The following is a 23314-nucleotide window of genomic DNA, read 5'->3' as shown; positions in this document are numbered from 1 at the left end:
ATGTCGTGTTTACAAAAGACCTAACAAATATTCATCCTTCATTTTTTCGACACACCTCCGCCATACCGTTCGGAACTGAATATGAAAAAAATTGGACGTATTTATGCGAAAAGGAGATATGTGGAAGTGGAAAGATGGGGTGTGCTCGTTAGTGATCGGGCCATAAGAATGAATGGGGAATATAAAGCGCCAGTGACGTCAGCGGTGAGTGCCGGTGACGGTTTCGGGATCGGGATCGCCGTCCGGCGTCTTTAACTCATGAGCCCTGTCCACAACGCTCTCTTACCATGCCCGCGGCTCATGAGTTAGCATATTTTGCCGCTTAGCTCCTTTTGATTTAATGTCAAATCCCGCTTTTCAATTTTCTCAAAAGGAGCTATATCCACTTTTACATTGTTTCTAATGACCCAACTAACGAGCACACCCCATCTTTCCACTTGCACATATCTCCTTTTAGCATAAATACGTCCAATTAAGCCTCATGGCAATTGAATTTTCTTGTAATAGAAGAGTGCGCGCTGGAAAAAAAATAAAACTTTTGAGTGGAGTTACGGTGTTTTTGCTGTGGACGGCCGATTTGGAGCGGGAGGGCGGAGTTTCAACTGAGAGTGCGTCGTCTAAGAATAGCCCTTTCCGTAAATAACATATGAAGTTTAAGCTGGGCTATACGGTCCCGCATGATAGGAAGCCTGACAATGGATTACTTTCCACTTATTTTCGGCTGTTTTCAAGAAAGTTTTCTTTGATACGTTCTGGCTGTAATTTCCTTCTGTGATCGTACATTTCCTCCCAGGAATCTAATCGAAAGATCCTGCTTCACAACCAACATTTTCAAGATCAGAAACACCGTCGAATTCGGACGAAAAATCGACGACTCTAGACAGACCTGTGAGTAAGCCATTTTTCCATTCGCAGCGAAAGTACGGTCATTCGAGTTTTCGTGTCCTCCGCTGTAATCCTCGATCTATAGTTTCCAACTTTCAAAGCTCCCTCAGGTTTTTACCTCACCCACTTTTGAATGGATCGAACATAATTTCGCCGTCCGAAAAATAATTAGGTTAACAGTGGCCTAAAGTGCGCAGTTCTAGGTGCTTTGTGTGGAACATGTTATTTTAAACAGTTTATCCAATTTTCACTTTTCCTCTCTTATGTCCTTCTTCTCTCTCCCTCTCTCAATCAATGAGATAGCGGTCAAAATATGAAGGATAGTCTTCTAAAGTTTATTGGCATTATAAGATTGAGGCCCTAGAAATGTTTATTACTTATCCAGGTACATGCACTGTTAAAAATCACGGAGTGAAATTCGGTGCCGGAGTGAAAGTCATTCCGTAAGGAGAATAGATTCCACCCCGCATTCATATCACTCGGGCTATTTGGCGCTTAATTTTCATTCTTAACAGTGTAGCACAGTGCAACGAAAATAATGACATATTTTTGCAACTGAATTCGATGAAATTGGTTTTTTTTTTTACCATGGAATCGCAATAATTTTACATCATTTAGTCAATAAATAACGATTTTACAACCGCAATAAAATGTGTTCCATGTGCGAGATTGATAGACAATTTGCGATGCAAAAAAAAGAAAAAAGATGTAACTTATTTTAATTTTATAGCAATGATTTAATATGAGCACTCCCTTCAATCAGTGAAGAGACAACATACCCTACATTCCGATATAATAGCAATACTTTTACCAAAGCACCTAGTTAAGTAAGATAAGGCAGCATAATGTTTGAAATTTCCCCGTCGAATACTTAAAGTAAAGACTTGCTTTACCTGCAGCATTTTTTTCTCACTCGATCTTTATTTTATAATTACTATTATTGTCATTTTTTTCATTTTATTTTTGGAGAATGGAAGACTACTATCTTAAAATTTCTTGTGCAAATTCTGAGCAAAAAAAAAACTCTCTTTTTTCATTTTAAACCAAGTCTCATTTTTTCTTTTTTTTAAATTCATTTTGAAGGAGAGGAAAGTTACAAAATTCTTAAACCAAGGCATGTTCATGGTCAGAACTAGGAACTTTTCGTGGGGGGTGGAGGCGGAAGGGTACCTCATCGAGGGGGGCCTGGGGGGCACAAAAGTGTCTGCGGGACTTTCCTAGCTTCGAAAAAGAGTTTGGAGGAATCAACTAACTTTTTAGGGGAGTTCGGGAGGCCTCCCACAGGAAATGTTGAAAAATTGAGTCGCCTTGAGTGCATTTTGTGCTATTTTCACCGAAAAATTTATCCAATTCCAATTTCCGAGATGTAAGCTGTATCAAGCACTTACTTAACAAAATCCTTCACATTCCTTGGAAAGGGTCAAGTAGATATGTGGGGGGGCGGCCCCGGCCCCCTCCCGAAACCCCATTTCCTCCCGTTCTTTTCCGACTGTTATCACAGAATATTTTGAAATTCGCCATGAAAATCCATAATTTTCTGTAAGGTATCAGTTTTCTAAAATTTTCATCGGAAAACGCATGGGCATTCTCTTCCACAAGTACATTTCTTGGAATAGAATTTCGCGTAGTTTCCTTTGACAGGTATGGAATTATCAAGTGCAGAATTTATAAATACCATAATCAAGATAATCCTTTCCGACTTTTTTCATCTCCTCTCGTTGATTATTTAAAGACTTTACTCCACACGGAATCGAGGTCTGATTTCTTTCATAAGGCTCAGAGGTATAAAGCAATTTCCAAAAAGTACCTACAAAGTACTGAACATTTCGGATGAATCCATGTATCTTTAATCGAACAGAACGATATTTTGAAGAGAATGTGCATTATATTAATGGCATGGGATGGGTTGAGAAGGGGGGGGGGGGGGCTTTAAAAATTCTACTGGGCCGAATGCTGTCGGTTCGACTGGCCGCTGGCCTAATAAGACGGACGTGGATAGGCGAAGGCGGCGCGGTGCGCCGGGTTGAATCACCGTAGAGTGAGTGAACTATTTTTGAATAGGAGCATGCGTTGTTCTACGCGCTGACATTTCTTTTTCAAGATATTTTTAAGTTGTCTTTGGCACCGTGGACAGGTGTGCCCGTCAGACCTCGGAACAATTCAAAATCGGGATTTTCACGCGGTACCCTTCCTCTGTTTGTCATTGTTCTAGGAGCGTGGCCCGGATCCCACCTTCACCATGATCTGAAAACTTACCTATTAAGGGCAATTTTTTGCCTCAGGAGATGCCTCCCCCCCAGGAAACATTTTTCATGCAAGAGCGATTCAGAGGTCAAATGGATCGCATTTAGCAAAAAGGAACCAGTGCTTTAATAATCGTGTAATTTCATATTTTCCTTTAAAAGTACTAAATATATGCACAGTAACAAAATGAACACAATTATTTTCCTTTAAAATTGACAAATTTTTGTTGGGAAGCAAAATCTACATGCTATTCTGGGAGATGTTTTAGATAATTATGGAGAAGCAACATTTTTACAACACTGGAATTGCGCTAGTATTCCTTTGCCGTGGTAAAAATTGGCGATAGGAGCTGCGTTTCAAAATACCATAGGAATTCCTATAGCCGGCTAAAGAAGGCAATAGAAAATCAAATAGCTGGCTGTAGAAAGCGGAGCAAATCATAAAGCCGGGCTATACGAAGCGATAAAAAAAGTACACAGCCGGGCTATAGCTCCTATCGCCGTGCTTTACAATTTATCGCCATCGGCTATAAAAGGCTATAAGAAATTGTGTAGAAATTCTTGTGCTTTGTAAATCCTTAAGTTAGTACGGAATCACCTTAATATTTACAAAACGCACATTATATATTCCTTTACTACGTATTTGTTTTCATCAATTAAAATGAGAATAATCCATACAGAGTGTGCAAACATTTCAAAGTCATGAGTTGAAAAACGCTGACTCCGCCAGATTAAATATTAGAGCCTAACACAAAGCGGAGCGGCGGCGCACTGGCGCCTACAAACCTAACAGGAATACTTCACGCATTGCGCAATGCGTGAAGTATCCCAGTTAGGTTTGTAGGCGCAAATTCGCGTTCAGCGCTGGCTGCCCGTCCGCCGCGCCGCGCCGCAGCGTGCCACGGCGCTTGAAGCAACTATTTCACACCAGAAGTGTTGCACAGTATCATACGAAATTGAAGGCGCTCCAACATATTGGGAATGGCAGGCATCCTTTAAAAGTACGCAGCTTTCCGCGCAAAATAAATCAAGATACTACGGCCCAAAAATAGAGCGGTAGTCCAAAAACTCAACAAGTCCTAGCATCCGTTATTAGTAACAATTAGCATGCACTTTATCGCCTGGCTGTTGCTTAATCGCCATCGGCTATAAAAGGCTATAAGAAATTGTGCATCCGGCTATAGAAGCTATTGAAAATCTTACAGCCGGCTTTAGGTCTATGGTATTTTGGAACACAGATTCTACTGCCAATTTTTACCAGGGTGTTGCTAAACGCGATCCAAATAATCTCCTGCATTTTGATATTTAAGAGGCTTGGAGGTCAAGGCGCATAAGTGCAGTTTTTGAAAAATTGAGGTTTTAATGATTTCAAGTAAAACGTATGTCTTAATGCATATTGATTATTCTGTGAAAAATTCGCTATCAAATTCCAATTTTTAAGCATCGAAAAGTCAGTTTGAACTTTCTTTCCGCCATAAGGATCCATTTAATTTGGAAACTTCAAACAAGTATTTCTCGAAATATCCAAAACTGCTCTTATACGCCTTGTCCTCCAAGCCCCTCATTTGATCCTCCTTTAGAGGAAGATTGGTTGTGCTATACAGAAGCCTGAATTTTTAATTCTTGTCATTTTGGTCCGTTTAAGAGGTGTAACTAGTTTTGTTATCATTTAAGGTTCCACCTTGCATGTGATGATTTTACAATTAATTTATATATATTTTTATACTATGAGGCTGAATAAGAAAACATTTGTCCGCAATTTCACAATCTTCCCTTTAGTGCCTACCTACAATCATTAAACTAGGTAGAAATGGTTAATATGAAACATCTATTTCGGCAAAACTAAACATCTTCAATACTGAATGCGAACAATTTCTTTATAATTCTTAAGAAAATAACTAAGTTTCTCACGAAAAATTTTACTAGTGAAACTCAGAAATCACTGCATGAGTACTCAGCGTCTGAGAATGCACTTGCGCAACTATCAAAAAAGCCCGCACGTTTGAATTTAGCGGGCATAAATCAAATGAAAGTTGCATCAGCTGTTTGGTGACCTTCGGCACTGTTTGTTTTCCCACCACTCATCACTACATCAACGAGTAAAATTCGCCCAAAGGGCAGTGATCCTTATCGCCGCAGTGAATTGTGTTTTTTCGTTCTCAATTATCACCTTTTTTCCTCGCACGTATCACATGCTGTTTCTTAAGTTTCCGTATCATTAGCTTTACAAACGCTGCGTCGTGAATTCACAAACTGTCAGAGAATTTCGAGGTCTCATCACGGGCCCAGGTATGCCGCAAAATCTCTGAAAGCCCCCCTTTATGTTTCCAAGAATCCAATCTTAGTAGCTATCTTGTCTGTAATGCTGTAGCACTCGTGCATTGTACTATCGAGGTTTGAGTTTCGCTTTGTATCACATGTGAGTTTGTCACATCAATTTTTTTCAGCAGAGAGAAATTGCAGCATGAACTGGCAGTCTGCAAGGTACTTATGGTAGAGTCGCAAAAGTTTGATCCTGCTGCCGAGTGTCTCCTCTTAATTGACACTTTTGCTCCTACTAACGAGTAGTATGCAAATATCAATCCTGCGTACACTTATATTTGCAGCTCTTAAAGTAAGAATGATGCGATCTGTAAATGCCAGATTATCTCCTCTTAACATTCTGAATGGCCTTTCAACTTTGTTGACAATTCATTTTTGGACTAAAGTGAATCATGACTTGTGTTTTTGTTTCAGTTTCTCATGCAGTCTATTTTGCTGGTTCAAGAGTAATCTCTCATCTTGAAAATGAAAACGAATAAACCTGCTCAAAATAGGGTTCCTGCCATCAATAATGTAGCTGCTGTAAGTATCTTAATTTACAAGATTCAAATTTGCTTCCCTCTGTTGTCTGCTCAAGTCAGTTTCCAACTGATTCCTTGAGGTTCCAAGGGTTGTAAAATGGTCAGGTACAACCTTTGGTGAAGGCTTGAATGCGTTTAGCATTCTCCCATGACTGATGGTGTATCTCACTTAAATATACTGCCTCTTAGGCATGATCAGTCAGCTGTATGTAAGCATGACCATGATATCATTCTTTCTATTATCTTCGCATTGGATGGTGAATGTTTGGGCATTATAAGGATCTAAGCAGATGTGCAGCTCATGGTGAGCTTCCTGAGGTGTTTGAATTGTTTTACATCTTCGATTCGAAGGAGAACATCATATCAGTACCTCAGAGCCAACTGGCACCTAACTCACATTTTTTAAAAATCGAGTTAGTATTGTCTTGGTAATCTCCAATAACGGTTATTGTGTGTGAGAAAAATTTAGTAACCCTTTCTTGCGTCAGTTAAGAGATACGGAATTTCAAAAAGTGCGATTTACGCTGGAGTCAATTGGGCCAATGTATGGTGTTTCCCCGATATCTCGGTCTCAGGATGTTTTAAATGTAGTTAGGTATCTTTTGACTCTGGGGTACTGATATCGAGTTGAAAGTCTTGTCTTGCGGCTGAATAGAACCAATGAATCCATCAGGACTCAAGAAATTCTTGCAGCTATTAATCAATATGAATCAGTTAAAGGTTAAAGAAATGGGAATCAGTGAAGTACAAGGAATCGGTTCCTGTCACTGATATTCTTTGAAGTCTGACAAGAGCTTTTATTGTATGCCTTACGTTGGGAAGATAGGTTATTTTCATACACTGCCATTGTTCATTCTGATTTTTTATACCTATTCTGTAAGTGTATCATGGCTGTCTGCTCCTTTTCTTTCAGAAAGAGGCACCATCCCCAAAACCTGCAAAAGTTGCTAAGGCAGAGAAGGCCTGCAAGCCCGCAAATGTAAAAGTTGTTGATGTTGTCCTGAAGCAGTCTACAGAGAAAAACCCTCCTAACCCACAACAGAATGCTGAGGCCAATGCTTTATCCAAAGCGAATTCCCCCATTGCTGCTCAGTCACCAACCACCTGCCAGCTGGCACCTAAACAACCTCCCACCGTCTGTCAGCAGCCTCAAAAGCAGTCCTCCACCAAAGCTCCACCCCCTTCCAACCCAGCAGTTTCTCCTAACCCTCCACTTCCCACCATCCCACCACCTGTAAGTAATGCTCAACCTCTCACCAACTCATCACCTTCCTCCACTCCTCAACCTACCACCAATCCCCCACCGTCAGGTAAATCCTCCATCCCTACATCGCCCACTGTCCCCCCCTCATCTACTACTTCCTCGTCATCCACCGTCTCCCCACCTACCAATGTTCCTGCATCGTCCACTGTTCCCCCTTCTTCCAATGTTCCTGCATCATCCACTGTTCCCCCATTAGCCACCATTCCCCCACCTGCCGCTGTTCCTCCATCAGTCACCGCTCCCCCATCAGCCACTGTTCTACCAACCCCCACCGTTCCCTCAACTGCCATGTTCCTGCAACTGCCACCGTTTCCCCAACCTCCACATTTATCCCATCCCCGGCAAACCCCCCACTCACCACTAATTCTCAACCTTCCATGAACGCATCAGCTAGCCCTCAACCCATCACAACTCAACCTCCCAGCCAACCCCAGCAGGTTGCTGTAAATGTAGATAATGCACCCGGGAAATCTGATGCCTCTCGTGTCAATAACCCGTCAATTTCAAATAATGAGCCTTGCAGTCAGCAAGGATTGGCTAGTAACGTAGCCCAACAGACTGAAGCAAAGACTCCTTTGACAAATGTCCAGGCTGTGACCAACCAAACTCAGTGTCAACTAAATGGACTGCCAGCAGGTCCTCAGATGCCTCAGACAGTGCCACTGGTGAATAATCATGTTCCGGTCCAGGCAGTGCCTCTCCCGCCAGCTCCAGTGGCTCCTCCTGCTCCTATTCCAGTCCCAGCAAAGGTAACTACAATCATCAAAACTTTTAACTTTATAGACAGTTTTTACCACACTTAATAAATTACTACCATTATCGCACGCAAGAGCTACAGCGTAAATGGGGTAAGGAGCCGGCCCTGCTCCTCTTATCGTCGTCTCTTTGATGCAAGGGCGTATCTCTATTTTCACATGAGCCCCAGAAAGTAGAGTTGTACCGAGAACAGGGCTCACTTAGAAATCGAGATATGCCCTTACGTCAGAAAAGCGACATAATGTAGTCCTTGTATACTTATGAAGAACAATTCTGCTCCCAGGGAAAATGATTTAATCAGGAAGTTCACTGAAATTGAGGGAGTGCCTCATTTGGTTCAAATACATTTGGGTCTTTTGGAGAGAGAAAGAACTCTAAATTCTTAAACACACATATCTTTTATTTACCAATTTCGAGTGAAATCCAACCAATGAGGAAGACATGAATGCATAAAAAATCCTCTGTGTAGTGGTATTCGGCTGTTTAGAGATACGCATGAACATTATGAAATCTGTCCTGAAATACTTCGCATAGTTAAATTATATTATAATTTGGTACCCATCTTTTTTCCTCAGGTACATAAACACAAAGATGAGAAGCACAAAAAAGAAGACAAGAGTGTTACTCATGTGTTAAAAGCCTTAAATAGCCTGAACACAACAGAAGAGAAACTGGCTGCCTTGTGTAAAAAATATGCAGATATGTTCGATGAAAATCGTAAGCTCCAGGTTAGCACCTCTCCTTCTCACAGATTTTTTAGGAGGCATCTTGAAAGTAAGGTCTCTAAGTTTAAAAAAAAAAAAAATACACAGTTTACAAGACACATACCTACAAGAAATTAATTCAGACATTTTTCATGTCAAGCATTCCTAAGAACTGGGAAAGGTCATGAACAAATCTTTTAGATTGTGATGTGGGTATTTGAAATTTCCTAAGATCTGACCGACACTTTTTCAGAAGAAAATACTGACTGGTTAAAATACATTTTTTATCCTACAAATATTGTCTCTGGCATCCTAGCCATACTTGTACATATATTAATTAAGGGGAGATTATTTTCCAATGTACAAAAAAAAATGAAAAAGCCTAATTTTTTTCCCTTTTTATCAAAAAATAATCCGGTTTTCTGTCCAAATAACGGCAAGATTTTCAATGAATGATCAAGGAAAACAGGCAATAATTTGCATCTAAATTTTTGAAAAATATTTTGATGAACGTTCCTCTTTCCCCTTCATATTTGTCAGAATTCTAATTTTCTATCTTTTCTTCCAGTTATTGGTGAAGCAATCTGAAAAGAAGGTTCAACTCATCCACCGAGAAAAAGAGCAGCTTCAATCTGAGCACAGTAAAGCAATCTTAACTCGGAGTCGTCTGGAGAGCCTATGTCGAGAACTTCAGAAGCAGAACAAAGCAATTAAGGTGAGTTTGCGCTTTGCAAGTAGCAATGTTCACTCTCTTGCCTCTCCTAATTGTTATTGGCTATTCATCAACAGTGTCCTCAACCTTACAGATATGCTCAAACTTAACTGAAAAATGCATTGATGTGCAATGTGCCAGCATTGATTAGTGATCAGTGTACTAGACGTAGAGAAAATGGCTAATCTAATGACTGTATAGGTTTGGCACGAAGGAAGATATCTTGTCTCTTCGGTTGAACAATATAGCGTCATGAAAGCATGGTTTAAGTGCCTTTGGGAACTACTCTTTTCTTACTTTTTTGCTCAAGATTCTGATAAAGATTTGCATTTCTAACAGCTTCTCGAAAATTGCTTGATTTTACACTTATAAAAATACATCAGAGGCATCGAATCGTTTTTTCGAATTATGAGTGTTTTGATATTTAATAAACTGTTGGATCAGACCTAATTTTCTAATGAGAAACTTACAAAAAAGGTTAAAATATTGAAAGGAAATCCGCTGCAAAATTTATCGCAGGCAAATAGAACTATTGTTTAGGAATATGTTTTGAAAAGTACTTGAAAATCTTTTAAAAGACGCCCAAAAATAGATTAATTCTGTTTTTCTAGAAGCCATATAAATTCTACTGAATTTACTTTTATTTTGTGCAATGAACCAAAGCTGTAACCTTACAAATGAGACACTCGATATTCTGTAATTTGTGCGTCTTTTTGGGTGTATTCCCTTAAATAGATATCATAAAATATTGTTACAAAACATTTAGTGAGCTTTTTTCTATTTCTGAGAGTATTCTTCCTCCAAGAATCTTCATTGCTGATTTATGTGGGTCCATGCAAGTTCCGTTAACTTTTAATTCTGAACTTGTTTTTTTGAAATGTCTGATGGGAGCATGAAGTAGATTAAAGACTTTACCTGAATATCTGCCTTTTGTTTCTTCAGGAGGAGAGCATAGCAAAAATGCGTGAAGAGGAAGAGAAACGGACTGAAATATCACAGAAGTTCCAAAACACGCTGAGTGAGATAACTACCTTAATGCAGCAGAACAATGAGAAGAACAATAAACTGCGAGATGACAATGTGGATATGACATCAAGGCTCAAATCTGTGTGCGAGCAGTATCAGTTAAGAGAACAGGTGAGGAATTCTTCATGTAGTTCTTCCAAGGAAGCAATAGTATGAAAAAAATCAAAAAGACCAAGCAAAGTCCTTGAAAAATCTGATCCTCTGAAAGAAATTTTATCCGTTGTCCATTTGTGCACATTCAGGTTTTCATTTTAATAAATTGTTTTAATTAGGAGGCTAACTAAAAACAATGAAGCAGCCCAAAATATATGTTACAAGTGCAAAACAAGAGGAAAAAGCCATGGAAACAAGGCCAAAAGCAGACATGAAAATATTTTTTTTTGATAAAATTTATTTCCATGTCCAATTTTAGCCCTGTTTCCGCAATTTTTCCGTGTTTTTTGCACTTGTCTAACTGGAAAATGTTTAGGGAAAAAGAAGAAAAATAGTCAAAAGCCGTTGTCACGAAGGGTCGTGTTGATGTCATTTCCTCTCCTAATTTTGTAATCAAAGCTTGAAAATTATTGATGAGAGTTCATAATTTCAGTAATCTTGACTTCTGTTCATCCTGTGTTTACTGATCAAGACAAATGTTAGGTACCTTGGTACCAGTTTTATCATTTTAAAAACAAATTGAAAAGAGGAACAGAATAATCTTTTTTCCTTCTCATATGACCAAGATTAATTTCAGTTCTCGGTATCCAATTTTAATCAAGAATTTTTTATCTTGAACATTTTTTGCTCCATTTCAAAGGAAAGGCAGGAAATACTTTAATTCTATCATGTAACTTTAGTTGTTAGTTGAATTTTGAATTATTTTAAAGTAACCATTTCTTTACTTAAATTGGTGAGTCGCAGAAATAGTTTCTTCAAACTACTTCATAGAAATAGTTTCTTCAAACTACGTTGCAGAAATAGTTTCTTCAAACTACTTTGTAGAAATAGTTTCTTCAAACTACTTCAAAGGCAGGAAATATCTCAAACTGATACCTTTCAAGTCGGCTAAATTTCAGTATTTTCATTTATACTGTTCATAGCAAGTTGAAAAACTGGGGAAGCAAATGGAGTTGGAGGTTCAGTTGTGTGATGCAAAATTGGCCAAGGCAAAAATGGAAATGACAGCTGAAAAAGAAATCCTCCTGCGTGAGAAACAACAGCTTTTACTGGTGAGTTCTTCATTAATATCTGTTTAGTGGTGGCATAAAGGAGAAAGTCTCAAACTTGAATTTCGATAATTGAAAGTTAGAATCTGCATTTCTCCATCAAGTTTCATCCTGCACCTTATTGTTATCCTCATTTAACTACTCGGTGAATTTTATTTCATGAAGTCTGCCAATGACATGTCTAAAAGGTTGAATCAAAATGGGGAAATGGTAAAAAAAAATTCAAAAGAAAAATAAGAATTTTTTTAGAAAAATGAAAATAACACAAAAAATATTCAAGGAATAGGAAGTAAAATTTAGAAGTTAATAGGAGTTACATGTGTGTTGATAAGGTCCTAAAAGACAATCACCCTGAATGAATATAATGTAATTACAATAGTTGTGCAGTCATTGGACAATCATGAAGTCTACTCTTTTCAACTCAATTTTTCTGTTGAAATGGTTTTTGCAACGAAAAAGTCCTACAATACCGGTTGCACTGTGTGACTCCCTTTAGCGTTCCAGAAGTCATTAAAAATTCAATCTCACTATTTTTTTGCAGGAGCTAACAACCTACCAGAATCGTTGTCAGGAGCTGCAAGGTATTGAAGTTGATCTGAGAAGTCAAATAGCTCTCTATAATGACAAGTATGATGAATTCCAGCAGGCGCTCTCAAAATCTAGCCAGGTTTTCTCTGGATTCAAAGTCGAAATGGAAAAGGTAAATATTTTTCATTTGAGCAAACAGAATCACTGAATCAACTTTTTTTTTCCTTAAAGGTTAGAAAATTGTACATTCAAAAGACGAGAAAATTCTGCCTTTAAACTCAGAAGGCTTTAATTCTACTTCAGACTTTATTTTTCTATTTTTGGGGAAGTAATGTTATATTGCGGTATTTTAAAGTAAGCCTGTTCTTCATGGTTTTTATCTTGACATTGCAAGCAATATGTTTTGATGATATGCACAAGTTGGCAGATTGTATCCGTATAATTTTTCAAATCCTCATTTTCTAACCTTAATAATTGAGTGTTGGCAATGTTAACAGATGTCGAAAAAAATCACAAAACTCGAGAAAGAGACTTCAACGTGGAAAAAGCGTTGGGAACAGAGTCATCAAGCTGTATTAGAAATGGCTGTAGACAAACAGGTCTCCGACCAGGAACTGAAGAAGACCAGTCGACAATTACAAGCTTTGCAAAGTCTTTGCCGTACTCTACAGACAGAGAGGACACAACTCTTAGCGACTGTTAAAAAGTTAACTGGAGGAGGTAAGTTACCTTAAAAAGTATCAATAAGTGTTGAATGGAAAGTAAAGCATAAAAAGTGATTCCCGGCAGTTGTGAAGGAAATATGTTGTGTGTGGTTTCAAAACTGAGCGGGTGACTTAAGAATTTTCAATCAAGAATCGCTGAATTTTGTCATCAAAATGGATGTTGGACCTCAGTAGTATTTTTTGATAATTTCATATAGGCCTTTGAGTCAAGCATTGCAGAGTAGGAGATGTTTGATTGAAAATGAACTGTTTTTCAGTCCTGCTCGATCAATAGTGTCAGATAATTAATTGGAAAATCGTATGAAATTGAGCCGGTAAAAGGTATAACAAAACAAAAATCACACGTACAAGGAGAAAGAAAGAAAAGTTACCTTGTAAACTGATAAATCTACAATTCTAGTTTTAGAAGGTGACCATAGAGTGCACCAATTTCATACTTTTGGCTTGCATTATTCTACACGCCTGTCTTTGCACATATTGCTAATGAAAGTTCTATAATGTGTATCTTAGATCTCGTACTGTTTATCGTATGTAATTTTATTCAAAAAAGGATTTGAATCAACTTTTTTTTTCATATTTTCTGATTTTTTTTAGTCTTGTTAAAAGTATTTTTCAAATCATTCTTACATAAAGCCCATCCTATTTTAATTTGAAAGAAAGATGAAGAAGAAAAAAAAACATTAAACAGATGAGGACATTTTGAAAGACTGAAATCTAGACGCATGTCATAGAACTTCCATCAAGAATATATCAGAAAGCTAAACAAAGATTTTCAATTGTATCAAATTTAATTATAAGATTATTCAATGAATTTCAATTATTTTCCTAGGTGAACTAAGTGAAGCAGAGAAGTTGGTCAACACAGAAAATGGTCCCGAAGCGGTCGAATCTCTCATGACTAAGATTGAAAATGAGTGTGATTCTGAGGCCAAACAAGAAGCCGCACTACCAAGCGTTAAAGACTCTATACCCAATAACTCAAGCCCCTCCCTGCCAACCGCTGATTTATCGCAAACTACTCCAGTGGACCAGAAAGCCTCCAAAAACCGAGCGAACGCCAAATCTAAATCCGCAAATCAAAGCGAAGTCAAAACAGAAACCACAAGCATCACTGATTCCCTAGCGAGCATTGAAGAAAGTTGCAAATCTGTCGGCTCCTTGGTTTCCGATGGTACTGCAGACAAGTCTCCCAGTCAAACTAAGACCGACAGCAGCACTGAGGCTGCGTCTGTCGAGTCGAAGGACTCAATTCAGAAAGAGGCCCCTGCTCCAGTTCCTGAACAAAGTGATGTTGGTAGTGAACAGAAATCACCCGCTCCACCTGCAGCACCTTCTGATGCCAAAGTTGACGAGGGGAAACCAGTCGAAGATCTGAAAGTTGAAGCATCATTGCCTGCTAAGTCAGATCCACAAGTGGAGAAAAAATCTGAGGTTGTAAATAATTCTTTACAAGCTGCTTCGCAGGAATGCTGCTCAGTTAAATCTTGTGATAAGAAAGATCCAAAACTAGTCCCCGAACAAAAAAAGAAGGTGAGTGTTAATGTATATTTGCTCCAACTCTGGCTTGTTTTTCTAGCTCTAAGAATCTTGAGAATTAATCTCATGCCTTTAGTTTGCAACATCACTCTGCTTGTGTTCCGTTCTGCTGTGCTGAAAAAGATTTATGCATGAACATTCGAGATTTGCGAAATTTACTGGGATAAACATTGTATTTTTGAGAAAAGTTTTGCTTATTTTTCCTTGAAATTTTCAGATATTTCAGATAATATTTCAAACAAACGGTCCGAAAAATTTGTAGGAAAATATTCAAAATTTTCCCACTAAATGCGTTATATTGAAGGAAATATGGCAATGTCTGAACTTCTGAAGGCTCATACAACGTTTTTCCCTAGCTCATTAGTGTTGCCATGTAGAAGTAAAAGAAAAGAGCATAGACAGAAAATTCTGTGGAACTTTAGAGCAGAAATTCTGCTGTTTAATTTGGATTTTTTTTCAGTAGGGCGAAGTTCGTGGCAATGCCTGTCATTATGCGGTGAGGCAGGAAAGTAATGTGTAGCACTTCTTTTGCTTGAGGGTAAAATATGAAAAAAAAAAAAATTCCAAATTTTAAGACATTCTGCTAGACTTGAATATCTGGGCTGCAAAGCACTGCTCTACAGCAATATCTGAGACTTTTTACTCCATGACTCCCCTTTTTCAGAAGCTTTCTTAACACTTGTCCTTACGTAAACTCAAAAGGTTCATCATCACGTATCCTTTGAGCATTGATTTGTCTTTGCTCTTTAAGAGTGTTCGTAGATCTATCAACTATATTGCACTTCTCAGCAAAATTGAATATTCCCAATGAATCCCTATAAATGGAGAAAGGAATTGAAAATAATCACTTGACTCCTCCTTGAGCAAATAACATTGCATGAAATGGGGAAAAAGTAAAGTGACTAATGTTGTTATCTATTTTTCCCCTTCTCATTTTTTACCACAATCAAAATTTATATAAGTGGTACAGCAGCACCATCCCCTCGCTGGTCACTTCCGGCGCTCCAAACAGTTTTGCCACTGATTGCGTCCACATGGAAACGGATAATTTGACCCATACCACAGAAATCTTCTGATTTCCCTTTCAGTACTTCCACTTTGTGACCTAGTTGCGAAAGTTCCTCAACGGTCTCTGTAGTGAATCCATCCTCGAGGTAAACTGTGTCGTAATATCGGCCATTGATGGGCATCTTACAATATTCGATGCAGAAGCGAGGCGAGTCAAGTGCAGCCTGCGGATCAAGCTGGAAGACGAGTTGATTCAAGAGTAATTGCACTTGACCTTGTGGCTGCATGAACCCACCCATAATTCCAAAAACAGAATGTAAACTCTGATCGCTTGTGTTAGTCACAAGAGCTGGAATGTTTGTGTGATATGGTCTTTTCCTCGGTGCTAAGATGTTTGGATGGTTTGATGGCTGCAGCTTGAACGATATTCCTCTATTGTGCAACAAGAATCCGCACCCTTTTGGGACAATACCTGTGCCAAAGTAGTTACAATTACTGTTTATGAAGCTTATACCATTGCCATCACTGTCAGTGACAGCGAAATAGACAGTATCACTGGAGTGATGATCTAGTATGCCGCGGGGAAATAAGTTGGCAGCTTTTTCTGACGAGAACAGTTTTGCTCGCTGAGCAAGGTATTCCGAATTGAGCAAGTTTTGGAAAGGTATTTTGGAAGAATTTGGATCAGACACATATTCTGCGTCACAGAAAGCAATTCGAAGTGCTTCGATTAAAACGTGAAGATACCGAGCAGAATTATGTTCTTCCAAGGAGAAGTTTGAGACCCTTCCAGACCTCTGTAGTTCTTCAATAATCCCAAGAGCCATCAGAGAAACGATGCCCTGACTGTTTGGTGGATGCACCCAGACGTCAACGCCCTCTCTCGATTTGTCCGACATATGCTGTCCGTGGATTTCAACAACATCAGGTGCCTTGAAGTTGAATTTGATCGGTTCTGTTTCCTCGGTGCCTGTTTCCATGTGATGCCTGAGATCATCATGTGTGAGGTAACCGCCGAGATTTCGAACTACCTTGACCAGCTCCTGTGCTACAGGCCCTGTATAAAAGCCTGCTTTCCCGTGCTTTGCAAGCTGTCTGAATGTGTTTGCCAAAGTTGGATTTGTCATGATTTCTCCTTCATATGGTGCTCGGCAACCATCTTTTGCCAAGGGATCTTTCTTAAGCAACTCGTAGCCATTGGGTGAAGCGCACTTCAGTAAGTCTTCATGTTTTCTCCATAAGGCTGCTGCAAATTCACTCACCGGGAAACCCTCTTCGCCAAGTTTAATGGCTGGCTCTAAGATTTCCTCGAACCTTACTTTGCCACTACCAAATTTCTTGACGGTATCAACCCAGCCAGCAGCCGTTCCAGGAACTGTTACAGCATGAACAGACCGTTGGGGAATCTCTCCAACCTGACCATCCAGTAACCCAAGTTCCTTCCGGATAGCCTCAAGAGTACTCATCGCCCCTGCTCTGCCACTACCATTTAGCGAGTGAACACTCCTGGTTTTGGCATTATAGAAGAGGCAAAACATGTCACCCCCAAGACCAGTATTTCCAGGCTCAGTGAGGCTTAGGCCAGCGGCTACAGCGACCGCAGCATCAGCACAGTTGCCGCCTTTACGGAGTATTTCCAATCCACATGCTGTAGCTAGCGGTTGTGAACTCGCAATGATTCCCTTCGCAGAATGAACGACTGATCGTCTCGAGGAAAAGCAATTCACTTTGTCTGGATTTATCGCAGTTGTTAAAAGAGGCATTCTTCCAGGTTTAAAATAATATCAGGTGACAAAAACGAGGCTGTGATTTTTTGCTACTTCTACATCAGTATCCAATCCCATTCATATATTTGTTTTTTGGTAGATGTTTGTCAAGTGAAAAATGCAGTAATAATATTGTTTGTATTTTCACTTGTGCTACATGCTCTTGCTTTTCTATTTGATTTGAAACAGGACTAATGTTATTTTGAAAGTTATTACGTTACCTTGGTCTTTCTGTATTGTTTTGATCTCTGAAGTGCAGTCAACAGCACTTAGCATTCTAACCGAGTTTTTTTATGTGAGCATGTATCAAAGCATGTATCCTTTTTTCTGCAAAAAGAGAAAAATAAATAGAGAAGAATAATTAAACATATGAATGATAAGTCTTAGTTTTGAGGGAGAAAGTAGTTGGTTGTCTATAGGTCTGGAAAACCAGGAATTGGTAGGGACTTCCATAGGGTCAGTAAAATCAGGGAAAAGTCACAGAATTTTATGAAAAAGATTAGAAATTTGAAAAATCTTGAGATCGACTCTGAGTCACACTCCAAACAGACCAATTGAATTATCGATACTTGAACAATACTACTTTACATATCTTCGTCATTTGCAGTAAAATTGATGTAAAAAATGTTTAAATTTTATTTCTAAGCAATCAAATGGTCTATGTAGACAGTCAGAGAATTTAAATTATTTTGGCCCGGGAAAACCTGGGAAAGTCAGAGATTTATTTCTTGCCTGTAAACACCCTTTAGTAGTATATAAAAAAAATGATTAACGTTTTAATTACTGTAAGTAAATAAACGGGAAAGTAAAAAAAGTAAAAAATACCTGTCTGAATGGGTGCATTTGAAAGTTAAGAGAATGTAAGACTAGACAGATATTCATTTCTTACCAAAACTTGCAAGAAAACTGGAACCCTGTTTTCGTGAATTTCACACTGCCACGAAGGAAGTGTATTATCTGGCTGAGATAATGGAACTCTGTTTCAGTCATTAATACTTTTTTTTCTTTATTATCATGCAAATTTATTCATCAACATTGCCAAAATTATCTTTAAGTAGACAGGTAGAAAATACATTCCACATTTCAGCTTGAGCTTTTAATCATATTACAACAGGCTACTCCTGAATTTCATGTCAAAATGAAGATAGCATATCTAACTATTATATAAACTATTTAATTGATAAGACATTTTATTCGATTAATCAACTCACAGATTAGTAAAATTAGTTCTGGTTTAAAAATATAGTAATAAGGAACTCATTTGTTTCTTTGTTTAAGATTAAGAAACACATTGTTGATGCATTTGTTTGCCCGATTGAACATTTATAACGAATAATTTATTATTATTATTATGTGGATGATCAAAGTGCAAAACCACGTATTTCCATTGTGATCTTTCAAAACGTCTGCTTCTAGTTTATTTTTCCAAGAGAAAACACATCAACTTAATAACTTGAAATTATACAGAACATTCTGCAAACAGAGGAGAAAAATCAAGGAAGTTTTCATGAGATTACGTTGACTAGTTTTCCGAAGAAAAAATAAAGTATGACAGGAAATCTGCAATTTTGCAAGCAGAGATAAGCATGAACAAGAATAATGCAGGAAAGTTTTGCAAAAATGCCTTGAGAATAAAGTGCTAAAATAATTAGGCTCGAATGACCTACATTTAAAATTACCATCGAATTGAAAGATAAGTTTACAAATAAAAAAATGTTTCCGCACATATGTATTACTTGCTCATTTATGAGGTCTGATGTAAAAAGTAGTTCAGTTGACATCATTATGATATGAGCTAACCAGTGTTTTGTTTTTTCAGGAACCTGCCAAGAAACGGAAAAAGTAGAAGACTGCAAATGATGGTAATGGTAATATGTTACTAGTAGTAAATCCAACAACTGCGTTTTGGGAAGTTGTATGCTTCACTGGCTCCTGGTGTATACTTACTTGCTTCTTTTCCTCATAAAACAGAAGAATATCTTGAGCAATTTTACGGTTTGTTATTTTCTATCTTTGTCTGAAAAAAATGAAGAAACAAAAATCTTTTTAATTATGTAAAGCTATCAATTGAAAACATTTTGAAAATGGAAACAGGCATAGCGGAGATTTTTTAAACATTTAATTATTTCCAGGGATTTCAATGCAGCTCTGAAGAACTCGAAAACTGTGTTATTCCTTCCAAATCGATTCCTTTTCCTTTAGTTATCTGCAAAAAGAGTCAATTTGATTATGTCAAAATGCCCGTACTTTCAGTTTATTATAAGACTCTTTGTATTCTGTTCTTAATTTTTATGTAATTATCGTTTTACTCAATCAAGACTTAACCTTTCATTGTTTTATGTTTGCATAATTTCATTTTAGAATTTTAATTTTAGCACCTCAGCTTTTAAGTCCGACCAATATTAAAAAAAATCAACTTTTAGAGCCTGTTTAAAGAAAGAAAGAAATTGTGGACCGCATGAAAAAAAAAATTCTCTTTTTTTTTAAAAAATCTGAAAGAAAATTTTCCTCTATTTAATTTATTTAGTCGTCATCTTCAATTCCAATGTGGATGTTTTGTTGAAAAAGTCAAGCATAAATTTTTAAGTAAAATCAATTTGAGCTTAAGCTCAATAGCCTTATAGATGCAAAATTTTGTAGTTTCGTACCAACAAACTTTCTGTAGAACAGCAAATAAGAGTACAATGGGTGCAATCTCAGCTAGATGCATGTCATCATATTTTCACTAGGAAATGGTTGTAATAAGCTCTTATGTACTTTTTAAGTTTTTTAATTTCGAGTTTTCACCAGTGAAACTGCAAAAAGCATGTCTAAGATGCATGATCCTCTTTTTAACTATCTTAAAATCTGCGTATGAGTAAGGATCAGGAATGTGTAGGACTCGTTGGAAATTTTGATTACTGCCTTTTTACAACCTCTGTTTTTAAATTTGTCTAAGGATCCGTGTTGCCTTTTTAGTTAGATTATTCACAACTTAATGTTTTATATTCGAATTGTTAATTAATAGCCTCCTCGTTCCAGTATCATTAAGAGCTCCATTCAGTGATGACTAGATTCTGCTTTGTCTATTGATTTTGCTGATCGCTTTATTTTCATACGATGGATTCATTTTAGCTTGATTTTTTACGACAATTTTCGTGCTGAAAATTGTTGGTTCCTTTTTTTTTGTTCCCCCGTTAGACAACTACGTAGCATTGGTAAAGTATCTTATTTTACTGTATTAAAATTGTTGATTTTTACATTTTTCTCGTTTTCGTTTCTGTTAGGTTTGCTCACTACATCTAATTGTCAAAAGAATTGTGAACTGGTTTCTTGAATTGTTTCTTTTACTTTTTGTAACAAATAAAGAAAAATTTCGGCTTATTCATGGAAATTTTGATCTGTTCCACCTCCATATCGATGACGAATCGGTGAAACCACGGATCTCCGTTTGTGACGTTGCAGACTTCCTGTCATAGTTAATGCTTTTGGTTCGAGAATTGTCAACGTAATTCCTTGGTTTCCAACACATTAATATGTTTAAGTTTTAATATCCCAAGTTGGTTTGTTTTTTCAAAAAAATGAAGTATGAGCAGAAATTTTGAAACCCTGTAATGGAGATACGTGGTTTTACACTTTGGCCATTGGTACTATACCTTCCTCTCTATAGTCCTTGCCATGAAACTGGCGATCAGGGGAAATATCTTGAGAGGAGATGTTGTGTGACTGTTCTGGTCTATTCTTCAAGGCTTGCAATGTTGAACAGGAGCTTTTTTAAAGGATCCAGATTCATCAAGACCAATCAACCCCCTCAACAGTAGACCAAACCACTTACTTGATGACTCCCCCCTTCATCTCCCATTTTTCTTTGGGTAGGCTCCAGACTATTCTAATTGTACTTCAGTGTTTTGATGTCTGAAAATTTGTATCTATTAATTTTCACTTACGATCATAGAACCTAAAATCTGCATTAGGTATCCATGCTGTCAGGAGTGGTCACATCACAGGGATTTTGAAAGCATTGAGTAAAGAAATCCCAAAATATGCAAACGTATATTTATTTTTAGTCTTTAAAATTCCCCCCTCTCTTCATATTGAAAAGATAGGCAGGAATTCTTTTTTGTTTCGAAACGAGCTGTTTTCCTTCGGAAAATACGCAACTTGCCAGACGTTCATGTCGCACCAATAAAAGACCAAAAATTTCCATCTTTTTAGCCAAAGGGCTCTTCTTGGGGATTGAAAGTCGGCCTTCTGTGGTGTAGTGGTTGTAGTGCTGGCCCTATGACCAAGAGGTCCCGGGTTCGATTCCCGGCCAGCAGGTGATCTGAGTTTGATGGTCTCAAGCAATGGTCACCTGGGGCTGGGGTAATAAGCATGGGATTAGCCGATAGGCTATTTGAAATTGGTTAAAAGAAAAAAAAAATGAGCGCCAAAAACATTCTAAGTGACAGTAGCCATCCACCGGGCCTAAATACAAAAAGCACTTCCCTACCCTCTCCATCATCCCCCGAAAGTAACTGACGAAAGGGTGGCTGCAGCCTAACGAAACCAAACATCTACTCGTAAATAGGGCTCGACCGCACGGCACGGTTAGCGGTCTATTTTACCCACAATCTTGGAATCTCTTTGTGTAAGATGTGGAAACCTAATAAGAAAAACTGACGGGTTTGGAGGACAAGGCGCCTAAGTGCAGTTTTTGAAAAAATTGAGTTATTAATGATATCAAGTAAAACTATTCTTGTGCATATTCTGTGAAAAATTCGCTCCCAAATTCCGATTTCTAAGCATCATAAAGTAAGTTTGAACTTTCTTTCCTCCATGAGGATCCATGTGATTTCGAAACTTCAAACACGTGTTTCTCGAAATAGCAAAAACTGCACTTATGCGCCTTGTCCTCCAAGCCCTTCAATTGTAAAGGAAATTATCATTACCACTCGCTTTGCCCATCCTTTTTGAGTCGTCGAAAATGGATTTGCTTTTTTTTCCGTTTTCTGATAAATGTGTCAGTCTACTGGACATTTTACTAAAAAATCAGTTCACAGAAATTATCATCGTTATGGATCTACCTACATTGAAATTCTTTGTACCCAACTGCTTCTTTTTCCACTTTCCGAGTCGGGCACTTTTGGAGGCAATCTATGAAAGAAGAACAGTTCCAGCTCCCAATGCCATGCATGCATACAAAATGAGCAGAACAAAAAAAAACAGGAATCAGATCCAAAACATTGATAAATAAAATAAAAAAAAATAATAAAGAGATAAATAAAATTACACTAACCTTTATTAGATTATAAAGATAAAAATTGATGAACTCTTCAGTTAAAAAAGATGATAAATAAATATCTAAACAAGTAGTAGACGAATTTAGACAACAAAATTCAGCAACGCTCAAAAACAAAATTATATAAACAGGAAATCAATTAAGCCTAAAAGTTATATATGTATATAAAAAAAAAAAAAAAACTGTATGGATCGTAAATTCAAAAAGTCTAGAAATCACTCGATTTAAGGAAGTTGAAGTCATATAAGTACATAAATACGTAATGCGCCACCAAACCACCATAAGTTGCCACCTTTGCGTTTATGTCTACATTGCGGACCCGATTCTCAATTTCCGCCTGACATGGCCGCAACCTGCAACCCGCAACTTCCGTAGAAGTAGTTGCCGCCAGGTTAAAGAGATGGCCTCACTGCCGCACAATGGATCCACTCAATAGAAGTCGAACAAAATTTGGAAACTTTCAACGCTCATAACTCCGTTTATACAAAACTTAGAAATCCTAAAAGTGGTTCTTTTAGTTTCCTCTTGGAATTTTCCTCAAGAAGCACCCCTTAAAGTTAAAAATGTGACGAAGGAAACCTATACATTTGCAGTTTTGGTCAAACATTTCATGTCCGACCTCTCTGACTGACTCGCTCCACTGTGTGCCGTGAGGTAGGTCCGTGCTTTATCCGGCGCGCGGCCGAGAAGCTCCAATTTAAATCGGATCTAGATGGTTCTTGATGTCGTGGGGGGGGGGGGGGGGGGGGGGTCCACACGCAGGGTAGAGTAGGTCAACGGCCAGGCCGACCGATACCTCTGCTCAGCAGGCGAAGGAGGCCAGCTTGGCGTAAACTTGGCCGCTGCGTAGCGCACA

The 23314-nt window shown here is 38.1% G+C and overlaps 3 protein-coding genes across 5 annotated transcripts; 2 read left to right on the top strand and 1 right to left on the bottom strand.

The window, feature by feature from the left end:
* Positions 1-686: 686 nt before the first annotated feature.
* On the top strand, positions 687-7616 carry LOC140224689 (uncharacterized). Of its 3 annotated transcripts, none has more exons than XM_072300925.1 (3): positions 687-888; positions 5865-5972; positions 6885-7616. In XM_072300925.1, the coding sequence occupies exons 2-3, from the start codon at positions 5916-5918 to the stop codon at positions 7614-7616; spliced, it is 789 nt and encodes a 262-aa protein (XP_072157026.1). In that variant the 5' UTR covers positions 687-888; positions 5865-5915. The 3 variants fall into 3 exon arrangements, with proteins under 3 accessions (XP_072157026.1, XP_072157025.1, XP_072157024.1); XM_072300924.1 differs by lacking the exon at positions 687-888 and adding an exon at positions 5210-5415 and having other exon boundaries at positions 5862-5972; XM_072300923.1 differs by lacking the exon at positions 687-888 and adding an exon at positions 5211-5417.
* Positions 7613-20561, top strand: LOC109038147 (uncharacterized). Its single transcript, XM_019053111.2, has 9 exons — positions 7613-7984; positions 8567-8719; positions 9264-9410; positions 10350-10544; positions 11510-11638; positions 12177-12335; positions 12661-12883; positions 13718-14418; positions 19018-20561. The coding sequence occupies exons 1-9, from the start codon at positions 7613-7615 to the stop codon at positions 19042-19044; spliced, it is 2106 nt and encodes a 701-aa protein (XP_018908656.2). The 3' UTR covers positions 19045-20561.
* On the bottom strand, positions 14425-19020 carry LOC109038148 (glutathione hydrolase-like YwrD proenzyme). The gene has a single exon (XM_019053112.2). It carries the CDS (start codon positions 17193-17195, stop codon positions 15378-15380), a length of 1818 nt encoding a protein of 605 aa, XP_018908657.2. The 5' UTR covers positions 17196-19020; the 3' UTR covers positions 14425-15377.
* Positions 20562-23314: the final 2753 nt, after the last annotated feature.

The sequence above is a fragment of the Bemisia tabaci genome, chromosome 5 (genome assembly GCF_918797505.1).
Source record: "Bemisia tabaci chromosome 5, PGI_BMITA_v3".
Taxonomy (NCBI): Eukaryota; Metazoa; Arthropoda; class Insecta; order Hemiptera; family Aleyrodidae; genus Bemisia; species Bemisia tabaci.
Note: the sequence above shows the minus strand (reverse complement) of the source record. Positions and strands in the feature narration are given on the sequence as shown.

Bases quoted from the DNA above. Each gene is read 5' to 3' on its own strand.
- LOC140224689 (XM_072300925.1), top strand. From the start codon at position 5,916: ATGAAAACGAATAAACCTGCTCAAAATAGGGTTCCTGCCATCAATAAT. The intron at 5,973-6,884 runs GTAAGTATCTTA...CTTTTCTTTCAG, and splicing joins CCATCAATAATGTAGCTGCT to AAAGAGGCACCATCCCCAAA.
- LOC109038147 (XM_019053111.2), top strand. From the start codon at position 7,613: ATGAACGCATCAGCTAGCCCTCAACCCATCACAACTCAACCTCCCAGC. The intron at 12,336-12,660 runs GTAAATATTTTT...CAATGTTAACAG, and splicing joins TCAAAGTCGAAATGGAAAAG to ATGTCGAAAAAAATCACAAA. The intron at 12,884-13,717 runs GTAAGTTACCTT...TTATTTTCCTAG, and splicing joins TAAAAAGTTAACTGGAGGAG to GTGAACTAAGTGAAGCAGAG.
- LOC109038148 (XM_019053112.2), bottom strand. From the start codon at position 17,195: ATGCCTCTTTTAACAACTGCGATAAATCCAGACAAAGTGAATTGCTTT.